The 21875-nt window shown below is 44.6% G+C and overlaps 1 protein-coding gene across 13 annotated transcripts in view; it reads left to right on the top strand.

The window, feature by feature from the left end:
* The window catches only part of CYRIB (CYFIP related Rac1 interactor B), a 179483-nt gene that overhangs the window by 136276 nt on the left and 21332 nt on the right, over nucleotides 1-21875 (top strand). For 4 of the 13 annotated variants that reach the window (XM_077271231.1, XM_077271230.1, XM_077271225.1 and 1 more), the window contains 2 exons: nucleotides 2559-2642; nucleotides 3317-3399. The exons of 1 other annotated variant lie outside the window; for it this stretch is intronic. In XM_077271231.1, coding sequence (XP_077127346.1) covers nucleotides 3327-3399 — 73 coding nt within the window. In that variant the 5' untranslated portion in view covers nucleotides 2559-2642; nucleotides 3317-3326. The remainder of the gene's footprint in view (nucleotides 1-2558; nucleotides 2643-3316; nucleotides 3400-21875) is intronic. 8 more of the 13 variants (XM_077271227.1, XM_077271226.1, XM_077271223.1 and 5 more) reach the window with 2 other exon arrangements.

Raw genomic sequence — 21875 nt, 5'->3', positions numbered from 1 at the left:
GATGTTATCAGGAGGCGGCTCTGGCAGGTGTCCTAATATACTGCCAGTGTGAATATTGGGGGGATGGCAGGTGCTATAACAGTACATGGTAACATCAAAGCCCCCCTGTATGTGCTGCAGTTCTCACGGGGCTGGTATTTTTATAACATCCACTTTTTTTTTTTTAAAGTCTTCCTCGTTCACAGAGAAACGAGTCCACATTTTGGTGTAAAAAGTCAATTGTCCCCTTCTCCCAGGTGCCAGATTATCGAAAGGTGCATTTCCAATATATTTAATCTGTGGAGTGTTCGGGGAAAAAAAAATCTGGAAACCATCAACAAGCAGGCGATGCTGCAGCTGACCCATCTCATTATTTATCAGCACATGGCCACTAGGGGGCAGGCTGCCGGGCATACCCAAAAAGGCATTGTACAGACATGGCAGGAATAGGAGATCAGTCAAGAGCAGCCTGCTGATGGTTTCCATGTAATTAGAACAGTCATCACAAAAAATACCCAGTGAACCTCCAAACTATTGTGCCAAGAGTTCACGGTATCTTTTGCCTGTTCACCGTGCACAGATTGTTGGGATTATTACCATGGATGGGATTTCCTCCATTGTTCTGGGTCACCCCCCTACAGTGGTTGCTTGTGTAACCAGGACATGTTTTAGAACCATGGACGCCAAACTGTGGTTCTCCATCTGATGCAAAGCAGAGCGCCCCCCGCCTTCACAAGCCACAAACTGCACTTATAGCGCCGGCTGCAGTTAGTTGTGGCGCCGGCTGCAATGAGAAAAGCTGAAATATCCCATGGTCATAAGTCTTCAGCCCCTGTGCTCAGTCTTGAGTAGAAGCACCTTTTGAGCTAGTACAGCCATGAGTGTTCTTGGGAATGATGCAACAAGGTTTTCCCCCCTGGATTTGGGGATCCTCGGCCATTCTTCCTTGCAGATCCTCTCCAGTTCCGTCAGGTTGGATGGTGAACGTTGGTGGACGCCATTTTCAGGTCTCTCCAGAGATGCTCAATTGGGTTTAGGTCAGGTCTCTGGCTGGGCCAGTCAAGAATGGTCACAGAGTTGTTCTGAAGCCACTCCTTTGTTATTTTAGCTGTGCTCTTAGGGTCATTGTCTTGTTGGAAGGTGAACCTTAGGCCAAGTCTGAGGCCCAGAGCACTCTGGAAGAGGTTTTCATCCAGGATATCTCTGTACTTGGCCACATTCATGTTTCCATCAATGACAACCAGTCGTCCTGTCCCTGCAGCTGATAAACACCCCCATAGCATGATGCTGCCACCACCATGTTTCACTGTTGGGATTGTATTGGGCAGGTGATGAGCAGTGCCTGGTTTTCTCCACACATACCGCTTAGAATTATCACCAAAAAGGTCTATCTTCGTCTCATCAGACCAGAGAATCTTATTTCTCATAGTCTGCGAGTCCTTCATGTGTTCTTTAGCAAACTCTATGCGGCTTTCATATGTCTTGCACTGAGGAGAGGCTTCCGTCAGGCCACTCTGCCATAAAGGCCTGACTGGTGGAGGGCTGCAGTGATAGTTGACTTTGTGGAACTTTCTCCCATCTCCCTACTGCATCTCTGGAGCTCAGCCACAGTGATCTTGGGGTTCTTCTTTACCTCTCTCACCAAGGCTCTTCTCCCACGATTGCTCAGTTTGGCTGGATGGCCAGGTCTAGGAAGACTTCTGGTGGTCCGAAACTTCTTCTATTTAAGGATTATGGAGGCCACTGTGCTGTTAGGAACCTTGAGTGCTGCAGAAATTCTCTTGTAACCTTGGCCAGATCTGTGCCTTGCCACAATTCTGTCTCTGAGCTCCTTGGCCAGTTCCTTTGACCTCATGATTCTCATTTGGTCTGACATGCACTGTGAGCTGTGAGGTCTTATATAGACAGGTGTGCGCCTTTCCAAATCAAGTCCTATCAGCTTAATTAAACACAGCTGGACTCCAATGAAGGAGTAGAACCATCTCAAGGAGGATCACAAGGAAATGGACAGCATGTGACTTAAATATGAGTGTCTGAGCAAAGGGACTGAAGACTTATGACCATGTGATATTTCAGTTTTTCCTTTTTAATAAATTTGCAAAAAATTCTACATTTCTGTTTTTTCAGTCAAGATGGGGTGCAGAGTGTACATTAATGAGAAAAAAATGAACTTTTTTTGAGTTTACCAAATGGCTGCAATGAGACAAAGAGTGAAAAATGTAAAGGGGTCTGAATACTTTCCGTTTCCACTCTAGATATGAAATGTGCATCCATGGTTAATGTTTTTTTTTTTATGCATCGGGAACACTAGGTGTGAACACTGCCTTAGTCGTCCAGGGGGCTCGGGCATCTGGATCCATGACTTCTGCTGTTCCTGTGTCACATATTGTGTAATGTCTCTTTCTTCTTCCTGAGGACACGATTAGCCCAGACTCCTCCAGGGAGCTACAAGCCTTGGTCTCCATCCACGTGCACTCACTCACGTAGGAAACCACAGGAGGAGGAAGCTGTAACTGACACCCGGCTTTCATGTCTCTCTGTTACTGGAAATGAATGACACTGCCATTTTTTATTTTTAGGTTTGGCTGGCATGGGTAATCTCATTAAGGTGCTAACCAGAGACTTAGACCACAATGCCGCTCATTTTTTCTTGGATTTTGAAAGTAAGTCTCACAGCCGCTTCCTCCACAGCTGGGGCCGGTAACCCACTGGGGTTCTCTCATTATTCACCACCCGGTGGGAACTGTTGTAGGTTACAAAACCCACCACCCAAAAAAAGAAAGAGGGTGCATGACATGATGTCGCTGTCAGGGAGGACATTTACATCATCCAAAAGACCAAGGATGGGCCAACGCAATGTGACCGACCCTTTGGAGTTGGTGGACACATCTCCATTGCTTGACGACCCTTGGTTAGGTTTTTATTTTTTTCCGAGGCCATCGAGGGTCCTTTGTGATCAATTCCCTTCTGTATTAATACAGGCGTGTAGTCAGCAGTGATGCCCCCAGTGTCTTTTAGGCTTGGGCCACCATTCCTCACCCGTATAAGAAGATTACGTTGCCCATTGTGCCATCCGATGAGGTTCTGGTGGCCTTGCACCCTCCCGTAAGGAGGTTAGAAGACCAGGCGACACCACTGCTGACCTGCCAAGGAACTAATGGGTGAAAATCTCTGTGATGTCCTCAGTGTCTATGCTCCTCAGGTTCTCCAGGGAGCGGACGGCCGCCACGTGTGCCAAGCCTCGTCCTCCTCTTCCATAATCATTTTCTCCTTGTGTATATCGGGTGTTCTGTCTGATGGAGACATGCTTTGTCTTTTCTCATTCTTGTCTCGACAGGTATCTTAACATGGGGAACCTTCTTAAAGTTTTGACATGCACAGATCTTGAGCAGGGGCCAAATTTTTTCCTTGATTTTGAAAGTGAGAATATGATTTTATATATCTACTTCTCTCTGCCTGCCGTAGACTGCGTCTGTCTGTCCGTCTGCACTCGGTGTCTGTCCGTCTGCACTCGGTGTCTGTCCGTCTGCACTCGGTGTCTGTCCGCTCCTACATGTCTGTCTGGCTATGGAGACCAAGAAATCTTCCACTGGATAGAACCAGCTAATGGTGTACAAAAAATAGCACCGTGACTTCATCAGCAGAATAGTGAGTGCAGCTCTGGAGTATAATACAGGATGTAACTCAGGATCAGTAATGTAATGTATGTACATAGTGACTGCACCAGCAGAATAGTGAGTGCAGCTCTGGGGTATAATACAGGATGTAACTCAGGATCAGTAATGTATGTACACAGTGACTGCACCAGCAGAATAGTGATTGCAGCTCTGGAGTATAATACAGGATGTTACTCAGGATCAGTAATGTAATGTATGTACACAGTGACTGCACCAGCAGAATAGTGAGTGCAGCTCTGGGGTATAATACAGGATGTAACTCAGGATCAGTAATGTAATGTATGTACACAGTGACTGCACCAGCAGAATAGTGAGTGCAGCTCTGGGGTATAATACAGGATGTAACTCAGGATCAGTAATGTAATGTATGTACACAGTGACTGCACCAGCAGAATAGTGAGTGCAGCTCTGGAGTATCATACAGGATGTGACTCAGGATCAGTAATGTATGTACACAGTGACTGCATTAGCAGAATAGTGAGTGCAGCTCTGGAGTATAATACAGGATGTAACTCAGGATCACTACAGGATCAGTAATGTAATGTATGTACACAGTGACTGCACCAGCAGAATAGTGAGTGCAGCTCTGGAGTATAATACAGGATGTAACTCGGGATCAGTAATGTATGTATTGTACACAGTGACTGCACCAGCAGAATAGTGAGTGCAGCTCTGGAGTATAATACAGGATCAGTAATGTAATGTATGTACACAGTGACTGCACCAGCAGAATAGTGAGTGCAGCTCTGGAGTTGTGTAGTGATAGCTCTTAGCAGAGTTGGCCTTGACAACCATAATTGTGATGCATTTTAGTGTCCAGTTTTTTGCTGTAATACCGGGGTATTGCAATTATATTACGGTCTACAAGCGTGGCGAAAAGTTTTGAGACTGACACAAATTTTGGTATTCGTTCTGTTTACTGCTGCAGTTTTTATAGTTGTAATTTGCGTAAACTTTTAGATTGTGACGAGCGATCAGATGAATGTCAAAAAGTGCAGTCACTCCTTTCCATGAAAATTAACTTACTGTGATCACTAAAGCCCCATTCTAAGAGAGAGGTTCAGTGGCTGAGAAGGCGACTGCAGGGTTCCCGAGAAAGTCCAGCAAGTGCCAGGACGTCTCCTAAATAAAGAGGATTAATGGCACCAGTGCAGAGCTTGCTCCAAGATGGCAGCAGGCAGTGAGGAGAAGGATTTTTGGTGGCGGCCTGGTGACAACAAGGGCAGCAAAGAAACCACTTCTCTCCACAAAAAAAACCCCATCAAGGACAGACTGACATTGTGCAGGGATCGGACTTTCTCTAATGAAGCCTGAGAACATGACCATATATACAGAAAAGGATCCTCATCTCCTCCAAAGGCAACGTCTTCAATCCAGGAGCAATCTGGTGATGATACTTTTTCCAGCACAATAGAGACACGGTCGCATTGCAAAAGTGATAACTAAGTGGCTCAGTGGGCAAAACAATGGCATTATTGGCCAGGAAACTTCCCATTGACAACCTGTGGTCAATCCTCAAAAATCAGAGGACAAATAAAAACCCAGAAATTGTGATAAACTCCAAGCACTGATGAGACGCGAACTGGCGGCCATCAATCATGATCTGCTTAGAAAATGATATCCAGCTGTCGGGGCGAAACTGCAGAAATAAGGGCGCTGGAAATATTGAGACTTTACAGAAACTTCAAGCGTTTCCCAATAAGAATGTATAAACTTCTGATAATTGTAACCATGGAAATATCCAACCAAAAGATCGAAAAAGCAAACTTTTGTATAAGTCTCAAAACTTTTGGCCATGACTGTATGTGAACACTGACTCGCTCAAGCTATATAAAGTTATCAGTTTTACTCCTTCTTTATAGGCGGCGTTTGCAGTTTCATTGGATATTTTAGGTTAAAAGTTGGTTCCATGAAACAGCGGCATGTAAAAGTTTGGGCACTCCTGGTCAAAGTTACTGTTATTGTGAACAGTTGTGTTCTCTAAAAGGCCCAAAGTTACAGATGACACATTTCCTTTGTATTTAGGCAATAAAAAATATATATATTTCCATTGTTTACATTGTAAAAATTACAAAAAGGAAAATGGGCTCATGGAAAAGTTTGGGCATCAATGGAGACAGGGCCTGGAGTCAGCACCCAGGTAAGTGCGCAGGCGGGGACACCGGCACGCTATGGGGGCCCGGCCCATAATACTGCATGGAGCAATATATGGGGTCCATTATTCTGTATGGAGCATTATATGGGGCTCATTATACTGCATGGAGCATTATATGGGGCTGGGCTCATTATTCTGTATGGAGCATTATATGGGGTCCATTATTCTGTATGGAGCATTATATGGAGTCCATTATTCTGTATGGAATATTATATGGGGTCCATTATTCTGTATGGACCATTATATGGGGTCCATTATACTGTATGGAGCATTATATGGGGTCCATTATTCTGTATGGAGCATTATATGGGGTCCATTATTCTGTATGGAACATTATATGGGGTCCATTATTCTGTATGGACCATTATATGGGGCCCATTATACTGTATGGAGGACTGTACTGTCTGGTTTCTGAGCTATTGATATCACTCATGTAATGTAAGAAGTGAAATCTTTGGCATTGTACTATACCTGTATTTCTCTGCTGTATCTGTTCATCATGAATAGTGGTATGTGTTAAAGGGACCCACTGAGACTCTTTTGCCCGGGGACCATGAAAACCTAGAGCTGGCCCTGATTGGAGATTTGTGTTTTCAGATAACTTTGACCAAAGTTTCAGACCTTAGTTAGCCTGTTAGGGTTATGGCGTGTTCACGATCATTGTCAGAAAAGGCCAGGTGATGCAAATTTCCCAGCATTATAAACACCCAGCCTCCTCTAACCTTGTGCCACGTACCGCAGCCATGAGTTCTTCTAAGCAGTTGCTGAGCACTCTGAAAATGAAAATGGTGGAGGCCCAGAAAGCAGAAGAAGACTACAAGAAGATAGCAAAGCGTATTCAAGTTGCCTTTTCCTCAGTTCAAAATGTAATTAAGAAATGGTAGTTATCAGGAACAGTGGAGGTCAAGATAAGGTCTGGAAGACCAAGCAAAATTTCAGTGAGATCTACTCGTAGGATTGCTAGAAAGGAAAATCAGAACCCTTTCTTGACTGCAAGAGAACTTCGGAAAGATTTAGCAAACTCTGGAGTTGTGGCTCATTGTTATACTGTAAAGGGACACCTGCACAAATATGTCGTTCGTGGAAGAGTCATCAGAAGAAAACCTCTCCTGCATCCTCACCATAAATTCAGCATCAGAAGCCTGATGCATTTTGGAAACAAGTCCTGTGGACTGATGAGGTTAAAATAGAGCTCTTTGGCCACAATGATAATGTATTGAGGTATGTGTGGAGAAAAAAGGGCGCAGAATTTCAGGAAAGAACATCTCTCCAACCATTAAGTATGGGGATGGATCAGTCATGCTTTGGGGTTGTGTTGTATACAATTGGCATGGGTAATATTTCACGGGTACAGAGAAGAATGGATTCAATGAAATTTAAACAAATTCTTGATACAAACATAACGCCATCTGTAAAAAAGCTGAAAGTGAGAAGAGGATGGCTTCTACAAATGGATAATTGTCCTAAACACATGTCAAAATCCACAATCGACAACCTCAAAAGGTGCAAGCTGAAGGTTTTGCAATGGCCCTCACAGTCCCCTGATCTGAACATCATTGAAAATCTGTGGCTAGACCTCAAAATAGCAGAGGAAGTAAGACAACCCAGGAATCTCACAGAACTGGAGGAATTCTCCAAGGAAGAATGGATGAAATTCCTTGGCTACAAAAAGCATTTACAAGCTTTGATACCTGCAAAAGGGGTTTTTACTAGGTACTAACCATGCAGGGTGCCCAGACTTTTGCATCAACCCATTTTCCTTTTTGTAATTTTTAAAATGTAAAAGATGAAAATGTGTGTGTGTATATATACAGTTGTGCTTAAAATTTACATACCCCGGCAGAATTTTGCTTTCTTGGGCTTTTTTCAGAGAATATGAATGAGAACACCAAAGCTTTTTCTCCACTCACGGTTAGTGGTTGGAGTGAAGCCATTTATTGTCAAACTAGTGTATTTTCTCTTTTTAAATCATATTGACACCCCAAAATATCCAAATGACCCTGATCAAAAGTTCACATACCCCATTTCTTAATACCGTGTATTGCCCCCTCTAACATCAATGACAGCTTGAAGTCTTTTGTGGCAATTGTGGATGAGGTTCTTTATTTTCTCACATGGCCACTCTTCATGGTAAAAAGCCTCCAGTTCCTGTAAATTTCTGGGCTATCTAGCATGAACTGAGTGCTTGAGATCTCCCCAGAGAGGCTCAATGATAATGAAGTCAGGAGACTGAGATGGCCACTCCAGAACCTTCAGTTTATTCTGCTGTAGCCAATTGCAGGTCGACTTGGCCTTGTGTTTTGGATCGTTGTCATGTTGGAACGTCCAAGTACGTCCCATGCGCAGCTTCCGGGCTGATGAGTGCAGAATTGCCTCCAGTATTTGCTGATAACGTGCTGCATTCATCTTTCCTTCAACTTTGACCAAGCTTCTTGTGCCTTTGGAGTTCACACATCCCCAAAACATCAGCGATCCACCTCCGTGCTTCACAGTAGGAATGGTGTTCCTTTCATCATAGGCCTTGTTGACCTCTCTCCAAATGTAACATTTATGGTTGTGGCCAGAAAGTTCAATTTTTGTCTCATCACTCCAAATTACCTTGTCCCAGAAGTTTTGAGGCTTGTCTTTGTGCTGTTTTGCATACTGTAGTCGAGATACTTTGTGGCATTTGAGCAGTAATGGCTTTCTTCTGGCGACTCGACCATGCAGCCCATTTTTCTTCAAGTGCCTCCTTATTGTGCATCTTGAAACAGCCACACCGCTAGTTTTCAGAGAGTCCTGTATTTCAGCTGATGTTATTTGTGAGTTTTTCTTTGCATCCTGAACAATTTTCCTGGCAGTTGTGGATGACATTTTTGTTCGTTTACCTGACCTTGGTTTTGTTTCTACAGAGCCCCTGATTTTCCATTTGTTAATCACAGTGTGAACGCTGCTGACTGGCATTATCAAGTCCTTGGATATCTTTGTGCATCCCTTTCCTGTTTTATACAGTTCAACTACCTTTTCCTGTAGATCTGTTGATAATTCTTTTGCTTTCCCCATGACTCACAATCCAGAAACATCAGTGGCTGGATGAAAGATGCAAGAGTCTGTCTGGATCCCAGAAACTCCCTCAGCTTTTATGCACACACACACTGATTACAAGCAAACGGGTCACAGGTGAGGATGTTACCTTTAGTAGCCATTCAGCCCCATTTGTGTCAACTTCTGTGCATGTTATCAGGCCAAAATCACCAGGGTAGGTGAACTTTTGATCAGAGTCATGTGGATGTTTTGGGTTGTCATTATGATTTAAAAAGAGAAAACACAGTAGATTGACAATAAATGGCTTCACCCAACCACTAACTATGAGTGGAGAAGAAGTTTTGGTGTTATCATTCATATTCTCTGAAAAAAAGCCGAGAATGCAAAAATTCTGCCAGGGTATGTAAACTTTTGAGCACAAGTATATATGTTTTGCCTAAAATACAAAGGAAATGTGTCATCTGTAACTTTAGGCTTTTTTGAGATACGGTAAGTTTATCTTCAACTTGCTTAACTGTTCAGCATAACAGTAACTTTGACCAGGGGTGCACAAACCTTTACATGCCACTGTACCTAATTTCTTCTGTTTTGAAAACCTCCGCTTGCTTTCAATGAATGGAAACATTCAGGATTTACACCTAAAGTACAAACCCCTATGTAGACCGGTGCTGGATTACAGTGTATCATGAAGATATTCTGCTCACCGTGACCCGACAGTCTACTGCTTTCATGGCATGCTGAGAGTTGTAGTCCCCCCAGCTAGATAGCACGGGATTGTAGACCTCTGATGTAGCCATAGTGTCAGTGGAAGATTTCTACAGTCCTCCAAAAACAAAGTCTATGGTAAAGATGTTGCAAGTTTACGTCCAGTGTTCGGCATGGCTGCTGTTACCTCCTAGTGCCTGCAGGGGGTGCTGACTCCATGTTAGCGCACTTCTTGTAGACTCAGTGGTTTGGTGCCGATCACTGATTAGATGGATGGATTTGAGTTCTGTAATTGGCTTTTTGGGGCTTCCCTTGTTTTTCCTCCTCTGTTTCTTTGCAGTAGTTTTCCCCCTCTCCCAGTGAATTAAGGGAATTAGAATACCCCTTTAAGTCCTATCTTGTTAGGAAAAAAGGCCGTCTTGCGTTCAGCATGCTCAGCCGTGATCTTATGGATGGCACTACAGACGTTGTATCCTCGGCTGCTCCTTGAATGGATGATTACCACGACCGTGGACATAAAGCCGCCACCTTCCGTTCAGATTGGAACACCAGTCGTGGAGGAGGCTGTAGTTTTCCCCCCTTTTTCCTATCTAAATTCTGCCTAATCTTGTTAAACCATGTTACTGTCCCTTTAAATAATAAAATATGATGGCGGATAAACTTGGGAAGCCCTTTGCTTGTCGCATTGTGTCTCGTCTCTTGTGTGTGCGTCCACCTGCAACTCCTCGTTCTATGGGGCAATGTGAGAGCGCTTATTTCTTCCTCCATCCTGTCCTTATTCGCTCTTTTTTTCCACCTCTTTCTATTATATTTTATTCCTTTTTTCTCCCTTTTATCTCTATGGGATTTTGGTATTGTACTTTTATTTTAGACAGTTGTGAATCAAGACTTGTTTTCCCCGTATGTGATTGATGCTGCATTTATAAAATGAAGAATCCTGACTACTTCTGGTAGAAATCTGCCCTCTGACAATCAATGTTATATCATACTCATCTGTAGTCAAATAGGACACATCAGGAATGTAATAAAGCAGTGTACTCTGTATACAGAGCAGCAGTCATGTATGTAGCAGCCTGTACTCTGTATACAGAGCAGCAGTCATGTATGTAGCAGCCTGTACTCTGTATACAGAGCAGCAGTCATGTATGTAGCAGCCTGTACTCTGTATACAGAGCAGCAGTCATGTATGTAGCAGCCTGTACTCTGTATACAGAGCAGCAGTCATGTATGTAGCAGCCTGTACTCTGTATACAGAGCAGCAGTCATGTATGTAGCAGCCTGTACTCTGTATACAGAGCAGCAGTCATGTATGTAGCAGCCTGTAATCTGTATACAGAGCAGCAGTCATGTATGTAGCAGCCTGTCCTCTGTATACAGAGCAGCAGTCATGTATGTAGCAGCCTGTACTCTGTATACAGAGCAGCAGTCATGTATGTAGCAGCCTGTACTCTGTATACAGAGCAGCAGTCATGTATGTAGCAGCCTGTAATCTGTATACAGAGCAGCAGTCATGTATGTAGCAGCCTGTACTCTGTATACGGAGCAGCAGTCATCTATGCAGCAGCCTGTAATCTGTATACAGAGCAGCAGTCATGTATGTAGCAGCCTGTACTCTGTATACAGAGCAGCAGTCATGTATGTAGCAGCCTGTACTCTGTATACAGAGCAGCAGTCATGTATGCAGCAGCCTGTAATCTGTATACAGAGCAGCAGTCTTGTATGTAGCAGCCTGTACTCTGTATACAGAGCAGCAGTCATGTATGTAGCAGCCTGTACTCTGTATACAGAGCAGCAGTCATGTATGTAGCAGCCTGTACTCTGTATACAGAGCAGCAGTCATGTATGTAGCAGCCTGTACTCTGTATACAGAGCAGCAGTCATGTATGTAGCAGCCTGTACTCTGTATACAGAGCAGCAGTCATGTATGTAGCAGCCTGTCCTCTGTATACAGAGCAGCAGTCATGTATGTAGCAGCCTGTACTCTGTATACAGAGCAGCAGTCATGTATGTAGCAGCCTGTACTCTGTATACAGAGCAGCAGTCATGTATGTAGCAGCCTGTCCTCTGTATACAGAGCAGCAGTCATGTATGTAGCAGCCTGTACTCTGTATACAGAGCAGCAGTCATGTATGTAGCAGCCTGTAATCTGTATACAGAGCAGCAGTCATGTATGTAGCAGCCTGTACTCTGTATACGGAGCAGCAGTCATCTATGCAGCAGCCTGTACTCTGTATACAGAGCAGCAGTCATGTATGTAGCAGCCTGTACTCTGTATACGGAGCAGCAGTCATCTATGCAGCAGCCTGTAATCTGTATACAGAGCAGCAGTCATGTATGTAGCAGCCTGTACTCTGTATACGGAGCAGCAGTCATCTATGCAGCAGCCTGTACTCTGTATACAGAGCAGCAGTCATGTATGTAGCAGCCTGTACTCTGTATACAGAGCAGCAGTCATGTATGTAGCAGCCTGTACTCTGTATACAGAGCAGCAGTCATGTATGTAGCAGCCTGTAATCTGTATACGGAGCAGCAGTCATGTATGTAGCAGCCTGTACTCTGTATACGGAGCAGCAGTCATCTATGCAGCAGCTTGTACTCTGTATACAGAGCAGCAGTCATGTATGTAGCAGCCTGTACTCTGTATACAGAGCAGCAGTCATGTATGTAGCAGCCTGTACTCTGTATACAGAGCAGCAGTCATGTATGCAGCAGCCTGTAATCTGTATACAGAGCAGCAGTCATGTATGTAGCAGCCTGTACTCTGTATACAGAGCAGCAGTCATGTATGTAGCAGCCTGTACTCTGTATACAGAGCAGCAGTCATGTATGTAGCAGCCTGTACTCTGTATACAGAGCAGCAGTCATGTATGTAGCAGCCTGTACTCTGTATACAGAGCAGCAGTCATGTATGTAGCAGCCTGTACTCTGTATACAGAGCAGCAGTCATGTATGTAGCAGCCTGTACTCTGTATACAGAGCAGCAGTCATGTATGTAGCAGCCTGTCCTCTGTATACAGAGCAGCAGTCATGTATGTAGCAGCCTGTACTCTGTATACAGAGCAGCAGTCATGTATGTAGCAGCCTGTAATCTGTATACAGAGCAGCAGTCATGTATGTAGCAGCCTGTACTCTGTATACGGAGCAGCAGTCATCTATGCAGCAGCCTGTACTCTGTATACGGAGCAGCAGTCCTGTATGTAGCAGCCTGTACTCTGTATACAGAGCAGCAGTCATGTATGTAGCAGCCTGTAATCTGTATACAGAGCAGCAGTCATGTATGTAGCAGCCTGTCCTCTGTATACAGAGCAGCAGTCATCTATGCAGCAGCCTGTACTCTGTATACAGAGCAGCAGTCATGTATGTAGCAGCCTGTACTCTGTATACAGAGCAGCAGTCATCTATGCAGCAGCCTGTACTCTGTATACAGAGCAGCAGTCATGTATGTAGCAGCCTGTATTCTGTATACAGAGCAGCAGTCATGTATGTAGCAGCCTGTATTCTGTATACAGAGCAGCAGTCATGTATGTAGCAGCCTGTATTCTGTATACAGAGCAGCAGTCATGTATGTAGCAGCCTGTATTCTGTATACAGAGCAGCAGTCATGTATGTAGCAGCCTGTACTCTGTATACAGTGCGGCAGACACTTGTTATCTTGTGTGAAGCAGAAGTCGCATTTACAGCACCATGTGTGCTGCATACAGTTAAACACACATGTGGCAGCCTGTAATCTGCATGCAAAAGAACAGACACATGTGGCAGCCTGTAATCTGCATACAGAAGAGCAGACACGCGTGTCACGAGTGTACATACCCACATGTGGCAGCCTGTATTCTGCATACAGTGTACATAACCACATGTGGCAGCCTGTATTCTGCATACAGTGTACATAACCACATGTGGCAGCCTGTATTGCTCATACAGTGTACATACCCACATGTGGCAGCCTGTATTCCTCATACAGTGAACATACCCACATGTGGCAGCCTGTATTCCTCATACAGTGTACATACCCACATGTGGCAGCCTGTATTTCTCATACAGTGTACATGCCCACATGTGGCAGCCTGTATTCCTCATACAGTGTACATACGCACATGTGGCAGCCTGTATTCCTCATACAGTGTACATACCCACATGTGGCAGCCTGTATTGCTCATACAGTGTACATACGCACATGTGGCAGCCTGTATTGCTCATACAGTGTACATACGCACATGTGGCAGCCTGTATTCCTCATACAGTGTACATACCCACATGTAGCAGCCTGTATTGCTCATACAGTGTACATACGCACATGTGGCAGCCTGTATTCCTCATACAGTGTACATACGCACATGTGGCAACCTGTATTCCTCATACAGTGTACATATCCACATGTGGCAGCCTGTATTCCTCATACAGTGTACATACGCACATGTGGCAGCCTGTATTCCTCATACAGTGTACATACGCACATGTGGCAGCCTGTATTCCTCATACAGTGTACATACGCACATGTGGCAACCTGTATTCCTCATACAGTGTACATATCCACATGTGGCAGCCTGTATTCCTCATACAGTGTACATACCCACATGTGGCAGCCTGTATTCCTCATACAGTGTACATACCCACATGTGGCAGCCTGTATTCCTCATACAGTGAACATACCCACATGTGGCAGCCTGTATTCCTCATACAGTGTACATATCCACATGTGGCAGCCTGTATTCCTCATACAGTGTACATACGCACATGTGGCAGCCTGTACTCTTCATACAGTGTACATACGCACATGTGGCAGCCTGTATTCCTCATACAGTGTACATACGCACATGTGGCAACCTGTATTCCTCATACAGTGTACATATCCACATGTGGCAGCCTGTATTCCTCATACAGTGTACATACCCACATGTGGCAGCCTGTATTCCTCATACAGTGAACATACCCACATGTGGCAGCCTGTATTCCTCATACAGTGTACATATCCACATGTGGCAGCCTGTATTCCTCATACAGTGTACATACGCACATGTGGCAGCCTGTATTCCTCATACAGTGTACATACGCACATGTGGCAGCCTGTATTCCTCATACAGTGTACATACGCACATGTGGCAGCCTGTATTCCTCATACAGTGTACATACGCACATGTGGCAACCTGTATTCCTCATACAGTGTACATATCCACATGTGGCAGCCTGTATTCCTCATACAGTGTACATACGCACATGTGGCAGCCTGTATTCCTCCTACAGTGTACATACGCACATGTGGCAGCCTGTATTCCTCATACAGTGTACATACGCACATGTGGCAACCTGTATTCCTCATACAGTGTACATATCCACATGTGGCAGCCTGTATTCCTCATACAGTGTACATACCCACATGTGGCAGCCTGTATTCCTCATACAGTGTACATACCCACATGTGGCAGCCTGTATTCCTCATACAGTGAACATACCCACATGTGGCAGCCTGTATTCCTCATACAGTGTACATATCCACATGTGGCAGCCTGTATTCCTCATACAGTGTACATACGCACATGTGGCAGCCTGTATTCCTCATACAGTGTACATACGCACATGTGGCAGCCTGTATTCCTCATACAGTGTACATACGCACATTTGGCAGCCTGTATTCCTCATACAGTGTACATACCCACATGTAGCAGCCTGTATTGCTCATATTGTATTTACCCACATATGGCAGCCTGTATTCCTCATACAGTGTACATACGCACATGTGGCAACCTGTATTCCTCATACAGTGTACATATCCACATGTGGCAGCCTGTATTCCTCATACAGTGTACATACGCACATGTGGCAGCCTGTATTCCTCATACAGTGTACATACCCACATGTGGCAGCCTGTATTCCTCATACAGTGAACATACCCACATGTGGCAGCCTGTATACCTCATACAGTGTACATACCCACATGTGGCAGCCTGTATTCCTCATACAGTGAACATACCCACATGTGGCAGCCTGTATACCTCATACAGTGTACATACCCACATGTGGCAGCCTGTATTCCTCATACAGTGAACATACCCACATGTGGCAGCCTGTATTCCTCATACAGTGTACATACGCACATGTGGCAGCCTGTATTCCTCACACAGTGTACATACCCACATGTGGCAGCCTGTATTCCTCATACAGTGTACATACACACATGTGGCAGCCTGTGTTCTGCATACAGTGTACATACCCACATGTGGCAGCCTGTGTTCTGCATACAGTATACATACCCACATGTGGCAGCCTGTGTTCCTCACACAGTGTACATACCCACATGTGGCAGCCTGTATTCCTCATACAGTGTACATACCCACATGTGGCAGCCTGTATACCTCATACAGTGTACATACCCACATGTGGCAGCCTGTATACCTCATACAGTGTACATACCCACATGTGGCAGCCTGTGTTCTGCATACAGTGTACATACCCACATGTGGCAGCCTGTATTCCTCATACAGTGAACATACCCACATGTGGCAGCCTGTATTCCTCATACAGTGTACATATCCACATGTGGCAGCCTGTATTCCTCATACAGTGTACATACGCACATGTGGCAGCCTGTATTCCTCATACAGTGTACATACGCACATGTGGCAGCCTGTATTCCTCTTACAGTGTACATACGCACATGTGGCAGCCTGTATTCCTCATACAGTGTACATACGCACATGTGGCAGCCTGTATTCCTCATACAGTGTACATATGCACATGTGGCAGCCTGTGTTCCTCATACAGTGTACATACCCACATGTGGCAGCCTGTATTCCTCATACAGTGTACATACGCACATGTGGCAGCCTGTATTCCTCATACAGTGTACATACGCACATGTGGCAGCCTGTATTGCTCGTACAGTGTACATACCCACATGTGGCAGCCTGTATTCCTCATACAGTGTACATACGCACATGTGGCAGCCTGTATTCCTCATACAGTGTACATACCCACATGTGGCAGCCTGTATTCCTCATACAGTGTACATATCCACATGTGGCAGCCTGTATTCCTCATACAGTGTACATACGCACATGTGGCAGCCTGTATTCCTCATACAGTGTACATACGCACATGTGGCAGCCTGTATTCCTCATACAGTGTACATACGCACATGTGGCAGCCTGTATTCCTCATACAGTGTACATACGCACATGTGGCAGCCTGTATTCCTCATACAGTGTACATATGCACATGTGGCAGCCTGTGTTCCTCATACAGTGTACATACGCACATGTGGCAGCCTGTATTCCTCATACAGTGTACATATGCACATGTGGCAGCCTGTATTCCTCATACAGTGTACATACCCACATGTGGCAGCCTGTATTCCTCATACAGTGTACATACCCACATGTGGCAGCCTGTATTCCTCATACAGTGTACATATGCACATGTGGCAGCCTGTGTTCCTCATACAGTGTACATATGCACATGTGGCAGCCTGTATTCCTCATACAGTGTACATACGCACATGTGGCAGCCTGTATTCCTCATACAGTGTACATATGCACATGTGGCAGCCTGTGTTCCTCATACAGTGTACATACCCACATGTGGCAGCCGGTATTTCTCATACAGTGTACATGCCCACATGTGGCAGCCTGTATTCTGCATACAGAAGAGCAGACTTGCTTATGACAGCCTGTGTTCCGCCTCTGATGGGAGCGCAGTTATACTATTCTGATGCTCTTTGCTGGACCTTTTGGCTTGGCATTTGCCGCCATTCTTACCGGGGTAGAACAAGTCTTGATTATGTGACTGATCTGACACTGATGGGCATCGCGCGGTGCATGACGAGGGCTGATGACCAGTGGCTCCTGACTGTACCATCTTACCCGCTTCTGTCCTCCGCACAGCAGTCTTCTGCAGCTTACAAATTCCCCCCTCATCCCTTTAAGCGATGGCCTCTCAATTCTAGTCAGCGTCTATTAAGCATTTTACATCTGTGAACACAAAGGACCTACACGTCACATATCACTGGGTGGGCATTAGCCACATGCGAGGGTCACAGGGACGGACCCTTACTAATAGAATTATGCGTAGACCCTCGTAGCCCGGACCACTGAGCAGAATCATTCATGTGTCCATCTCATTGCTCACCATGGCTCTCACGTGGAGAATTACCACTCCGTTCCCAGTAATTCACGATAGAAGTAATTATACAGATTGTCCACTGGGGGCACTAATGGGTAGATAGTGCTAAAATGTCGTCTATGTAAGGGCCCCTCAGTGATAGTATTGGTATGGGTGTCATAGGGACGCCCTACAGTGTCACAGCATAGCCTGTGTAGAGGCTCATAAGGAGGTATTAGAGCATGGACTGTGTAAGGGACTGTTATAGGGACCCCGGAGGATAGTCTGGTTAGGAACTCCCAAGTAGTTAGTATTAGAATATGGACTATATAAGGGACTGTTTTAGGGACCATAGAGGATAGCCTACTTAGGAACTCCTGAGTCGATAATATTAGAATATGGACTATATAAGGGACTGTTATAGGGACCTCGGAGGATAGCCTGCTTAAGAACTCATGTGTAGATAGTATAAGAATATGGACTATATAAGGGACTGTTATAGGGACCCCGGAGGATAGCCTGCTTAGGAACTCGTGTGTAGATAGTATAAGAATATGGACTATATAAGGGACTGTTATAGGGACCCCAGAGGATAGCCTGCTTAGGAACTCATGTGTAGATAGTATAAGAATATGGACTATATAAGGGACTGTTATAGGGACCCCGGAGGATAGCCTGCTTAGGAACTCATGTGTACATACAGGTCCTTCTCAAAAAATTAGCATATAGTGTTAAATTTCATTATTTACCATAATGTAATGATTACAATTAAACTTTCATATATTATAGATTCATTATCCACCAACTGAAATTTGTCAGGTCTTTTATTGTTTTAATACTGATGATTTTGGCATACAACTCCTGATAACCCAAAAAAGCTGTCTCAATAAATTAGCATATCAAGAAAAGGTTCTCTAAATGACCTATTACCCTAATCTTCTGAATCAACTAATTAACTCTAAACACATGCAAAAGATACCTGAGGCTTTTAAAAACTCCCTGCCTGGTTCATTACTCAAAACCCCCATCATGGGTAAGACTAGCGACCTGACAGATGTCAAGAAGGCCATCATTGACACCCTCAAGCAAGAGGGTAAGACCCAGAAAGAAATTTCTCAACAAATAGGCTGTTCCCAGAGTGCTGTATCAAGGCACCTCAATGGTAAGTCTGTTGGAAGGAAACAATGTGGCAGAAAACGCTGTACAACGAGAAGAGGTGACCGGACCCTGAGGAAGATTGTGGAGAAGGACCGATTCCAGACCTTGGGGAACCTGAGGAAGCAGTGGACTGAGTCTGGTGTGGAAACATCCAGAGCCACCGTGCACAGGCGTGTGCAGGAAATGGGCTACAGGTGCCGCATTCCCCAGGTAAACAGCGGCAGAAGTGCCTGACCTGGGCTACAGAGAAGCAGCACTGGACTGTTGCTAAGTGGTCCCAAGTACTTTTTTCTGATGAAAGCAAATTTTGCATGTCATTCGGAAATCAAGGTGCCAGAGTCTGGAGGAAGACTGGGGAGAAGGAAATGCCAAAATGCCTGAAGTCCAGTGTCAAGTACCCACAGTCAGTGATGGTGTGGGGTGCCATGTCAGCTGCTGGTGTTGGTCCACTGTGTTTCATCAAGGGCAGGGTCAATGCAGCTAGCTATCAGGAGATTTTGGAGCACTTCATGCTTCCATCGGCTGAAATGCTTTATGGAGATGAAGATTTCATTTTTCAGCACGACCTGGCACCTGCTCACAGTGCCAAAACCACTGGTAAATGGTTTACTGACCATGGTATTACTGTGCTCAATTGGCCTGCCAACTCTCCTGACCTGAACCCCATAGAGAATCTGTGGGATATTGTGAAGAGAAAGTTGAGAGACGCAAGACCCAACACTCTGGATGAGCTTAAGGCCGCTATTGAAGCATCCTGGGCCTCCATAACATCTCAGCAGTGTCACAGGCTGATTGCCTCCATGCCACGCCGCATTGAAGCAGTCATTTCTGCCAAAGGATTCCCGACCAAGTATTGAGTACATAACTGAACATTATTATTTGATGGTTTTTTTGTTTGTTATTAAAAAACACTTTTATTTGATTGGACGGTTGAAATATGCTAATTTATTGAGACAGGTTTTTTGGGTTATCAGGAGTTGTAGGCCAAAATCATCAGTATTAAAACAATAAAAGACCTGACAAATTTCAGTTGGTGGATAATGAATCTATAATATATGAAAGTTTAATTGTAATCATTACATTATGGTAAATAATGAAATTTAACACTTTATGCTAATTTTTTGAGAAGGACCTGTAGTATAAGAATATGGACTATATAAGGGACTGTTATAGGGACCATAGAGGATAGCCTACTTAGGAACTCCTGAGTCGATAATATTAGAATATGGACTATATAAGGGACTGTTATAGGGACCCCCGAGGATAGCCTGCTTAGGAACTCATGTGTAGATAGTATAAGAATATGGACTATATAAGGGACTGTTATAGGGACCCCGGAGGATAGCCTGCTTAGGAACTCTAGAGTAGATGGTATTAGAGCATGGACTGTGTAAGGGACTGTTATAGGGACCCCAGAGGATAGCCTTGATAGGAACCCATAAGTAGATAATATTAGAGCATAGACTGTGTAAGGGACTGTTATAGGGACCCCAGAGGATAGCCTTGATAGGAACCCATAAGTAGATAATATTAGAGCATGGACTGTGTAAGGGACTGTTATAGGGACCCCGGAGGATAGTCTGGTTAGGAACTCCCAAGTAGTTAGTATTAGAATATGGACTATATAAGGGACTGTTTTAGGGACCATAGAGGATAGCCTACTTAGGAACTCCTGAGTCGATAATATTAGAATATGGACTATATAAGGGACTGTTATAGGGACCTCGGAGGATAGCCTGCTTAAGAACTCATGTGTAGATAGTATAAGAATATGGACTATATAAGGGACTGTTATAGGGACCCCGGAGGATAGCCTGCTTAGGAACTCGTGTGTAGATAGTATAAGAATATGGACTATATAAGGGACTGTTATAGGGAACCCGGAGGATAGCCTGCTTAAGAACTCATGTGTAGATAGTATAAGAATATGGACTATATAAGGGACTGTTATAGGGACCCCGGAGGATAGCCTGCTTAGGAACTCGTGTGTAGATACTATTAGAATATGGACCATATAAGGGACTGTTACAGGGACCCCGGAGGATAGCCTGCTTAGAAACTCCAGAGTAGATAGTATTAGAACAAGGACTGTTATGAGGACCCCTAGGACGCAATATGAGAGCATATCCTGGTTGGGAATTCATAATGTAATATTGTTGAAGTGACTTTAGGACATACTGGGACAGATTTACTACCTCTGTCCACTACTGAGACATGACGGTCTAAGGGTAAGTTCACACAGGGCGTTTTTGCTGCTTTTTTTTCTGCAGCAAAACCTGATCTTCTTGGCAGGAAAGAAGCTGCGTGAAAAACGCAGGTTTAGGTGCGTTTCTTTGTTGCGTATTTAGTGCGGTTTTTTGGTGCATTTTTTTTCTCTTTGTCCACGCTAATGTCTTTGGATTTTCAGCAGCTAATTATGATACCTGCGTTTTTGCTGCGTTTTTCTCAACACCCATTCAAGTCAATGGGTGAAAAAACGCAGCAAAAACAGGGAAAGAAGTGACATGCTCTATGTCCAAAAAAACGCAGCAAAGCACAAAATACTGATCACACAAAAACCAATGTGTGAGCATGAGATTTCTGAAATGTCATAGGCTTTGCTGGTACTGTAAAAGCAGCTGAAAATTAGCATAAAAAAAGGCAGCAAAAACTCCCTGTGTGAACTCACCGTAAGACTGCACCAAGTTTATCACATTGGTTTCCTCTGGATGATAAATTGGTGAATTTCTGTCTCATTTTACATGAAAATTGTGGTAAATGTTATCACATTGAAGCCCCGTCCCGCCTTCTCAGCCACAGCCCCGTTCCTGTACGCCGGGCTCCTCTAGGGCTGTATCTTTGCTGATTGACACCTAAAAAGTCAAAACAACATTATGCCCCCAAATGTGTGTACACCTTGGTAAATCTGCGCCAGTATGTGCCAGACTCCACGGGTTCAGTGTAGGGATGGACTGTACCTAGTGATGGACTGTAGATTATACAGCATAGCCAGTGTAGGGACAGACGAGCAGGCAGGACTGGCGTAGGAGTGTAGCAGGGACCCGAGGGGCAGGGGCCAGCGCAGGGACCCGAGGGGCAGGGGC

Source organism: Ranitomeya variabilis, chromosome 6 (genome assembly GCF_051348905.1).
Source record: "Ranitomeya variabilis isolate aRanVar5 chromosome 6, aRanVar5.hap1, whole genome shotgun sequence".
NCBI lineage: Eukaryota > Metazoa > Chordata > Amphibia > Anura > Dendrobatidae > Ranitomeya > Ranitomeya variabilis.
This window is presented reverse-complemented; position numbering and strand designations above follow the sequence as displayed.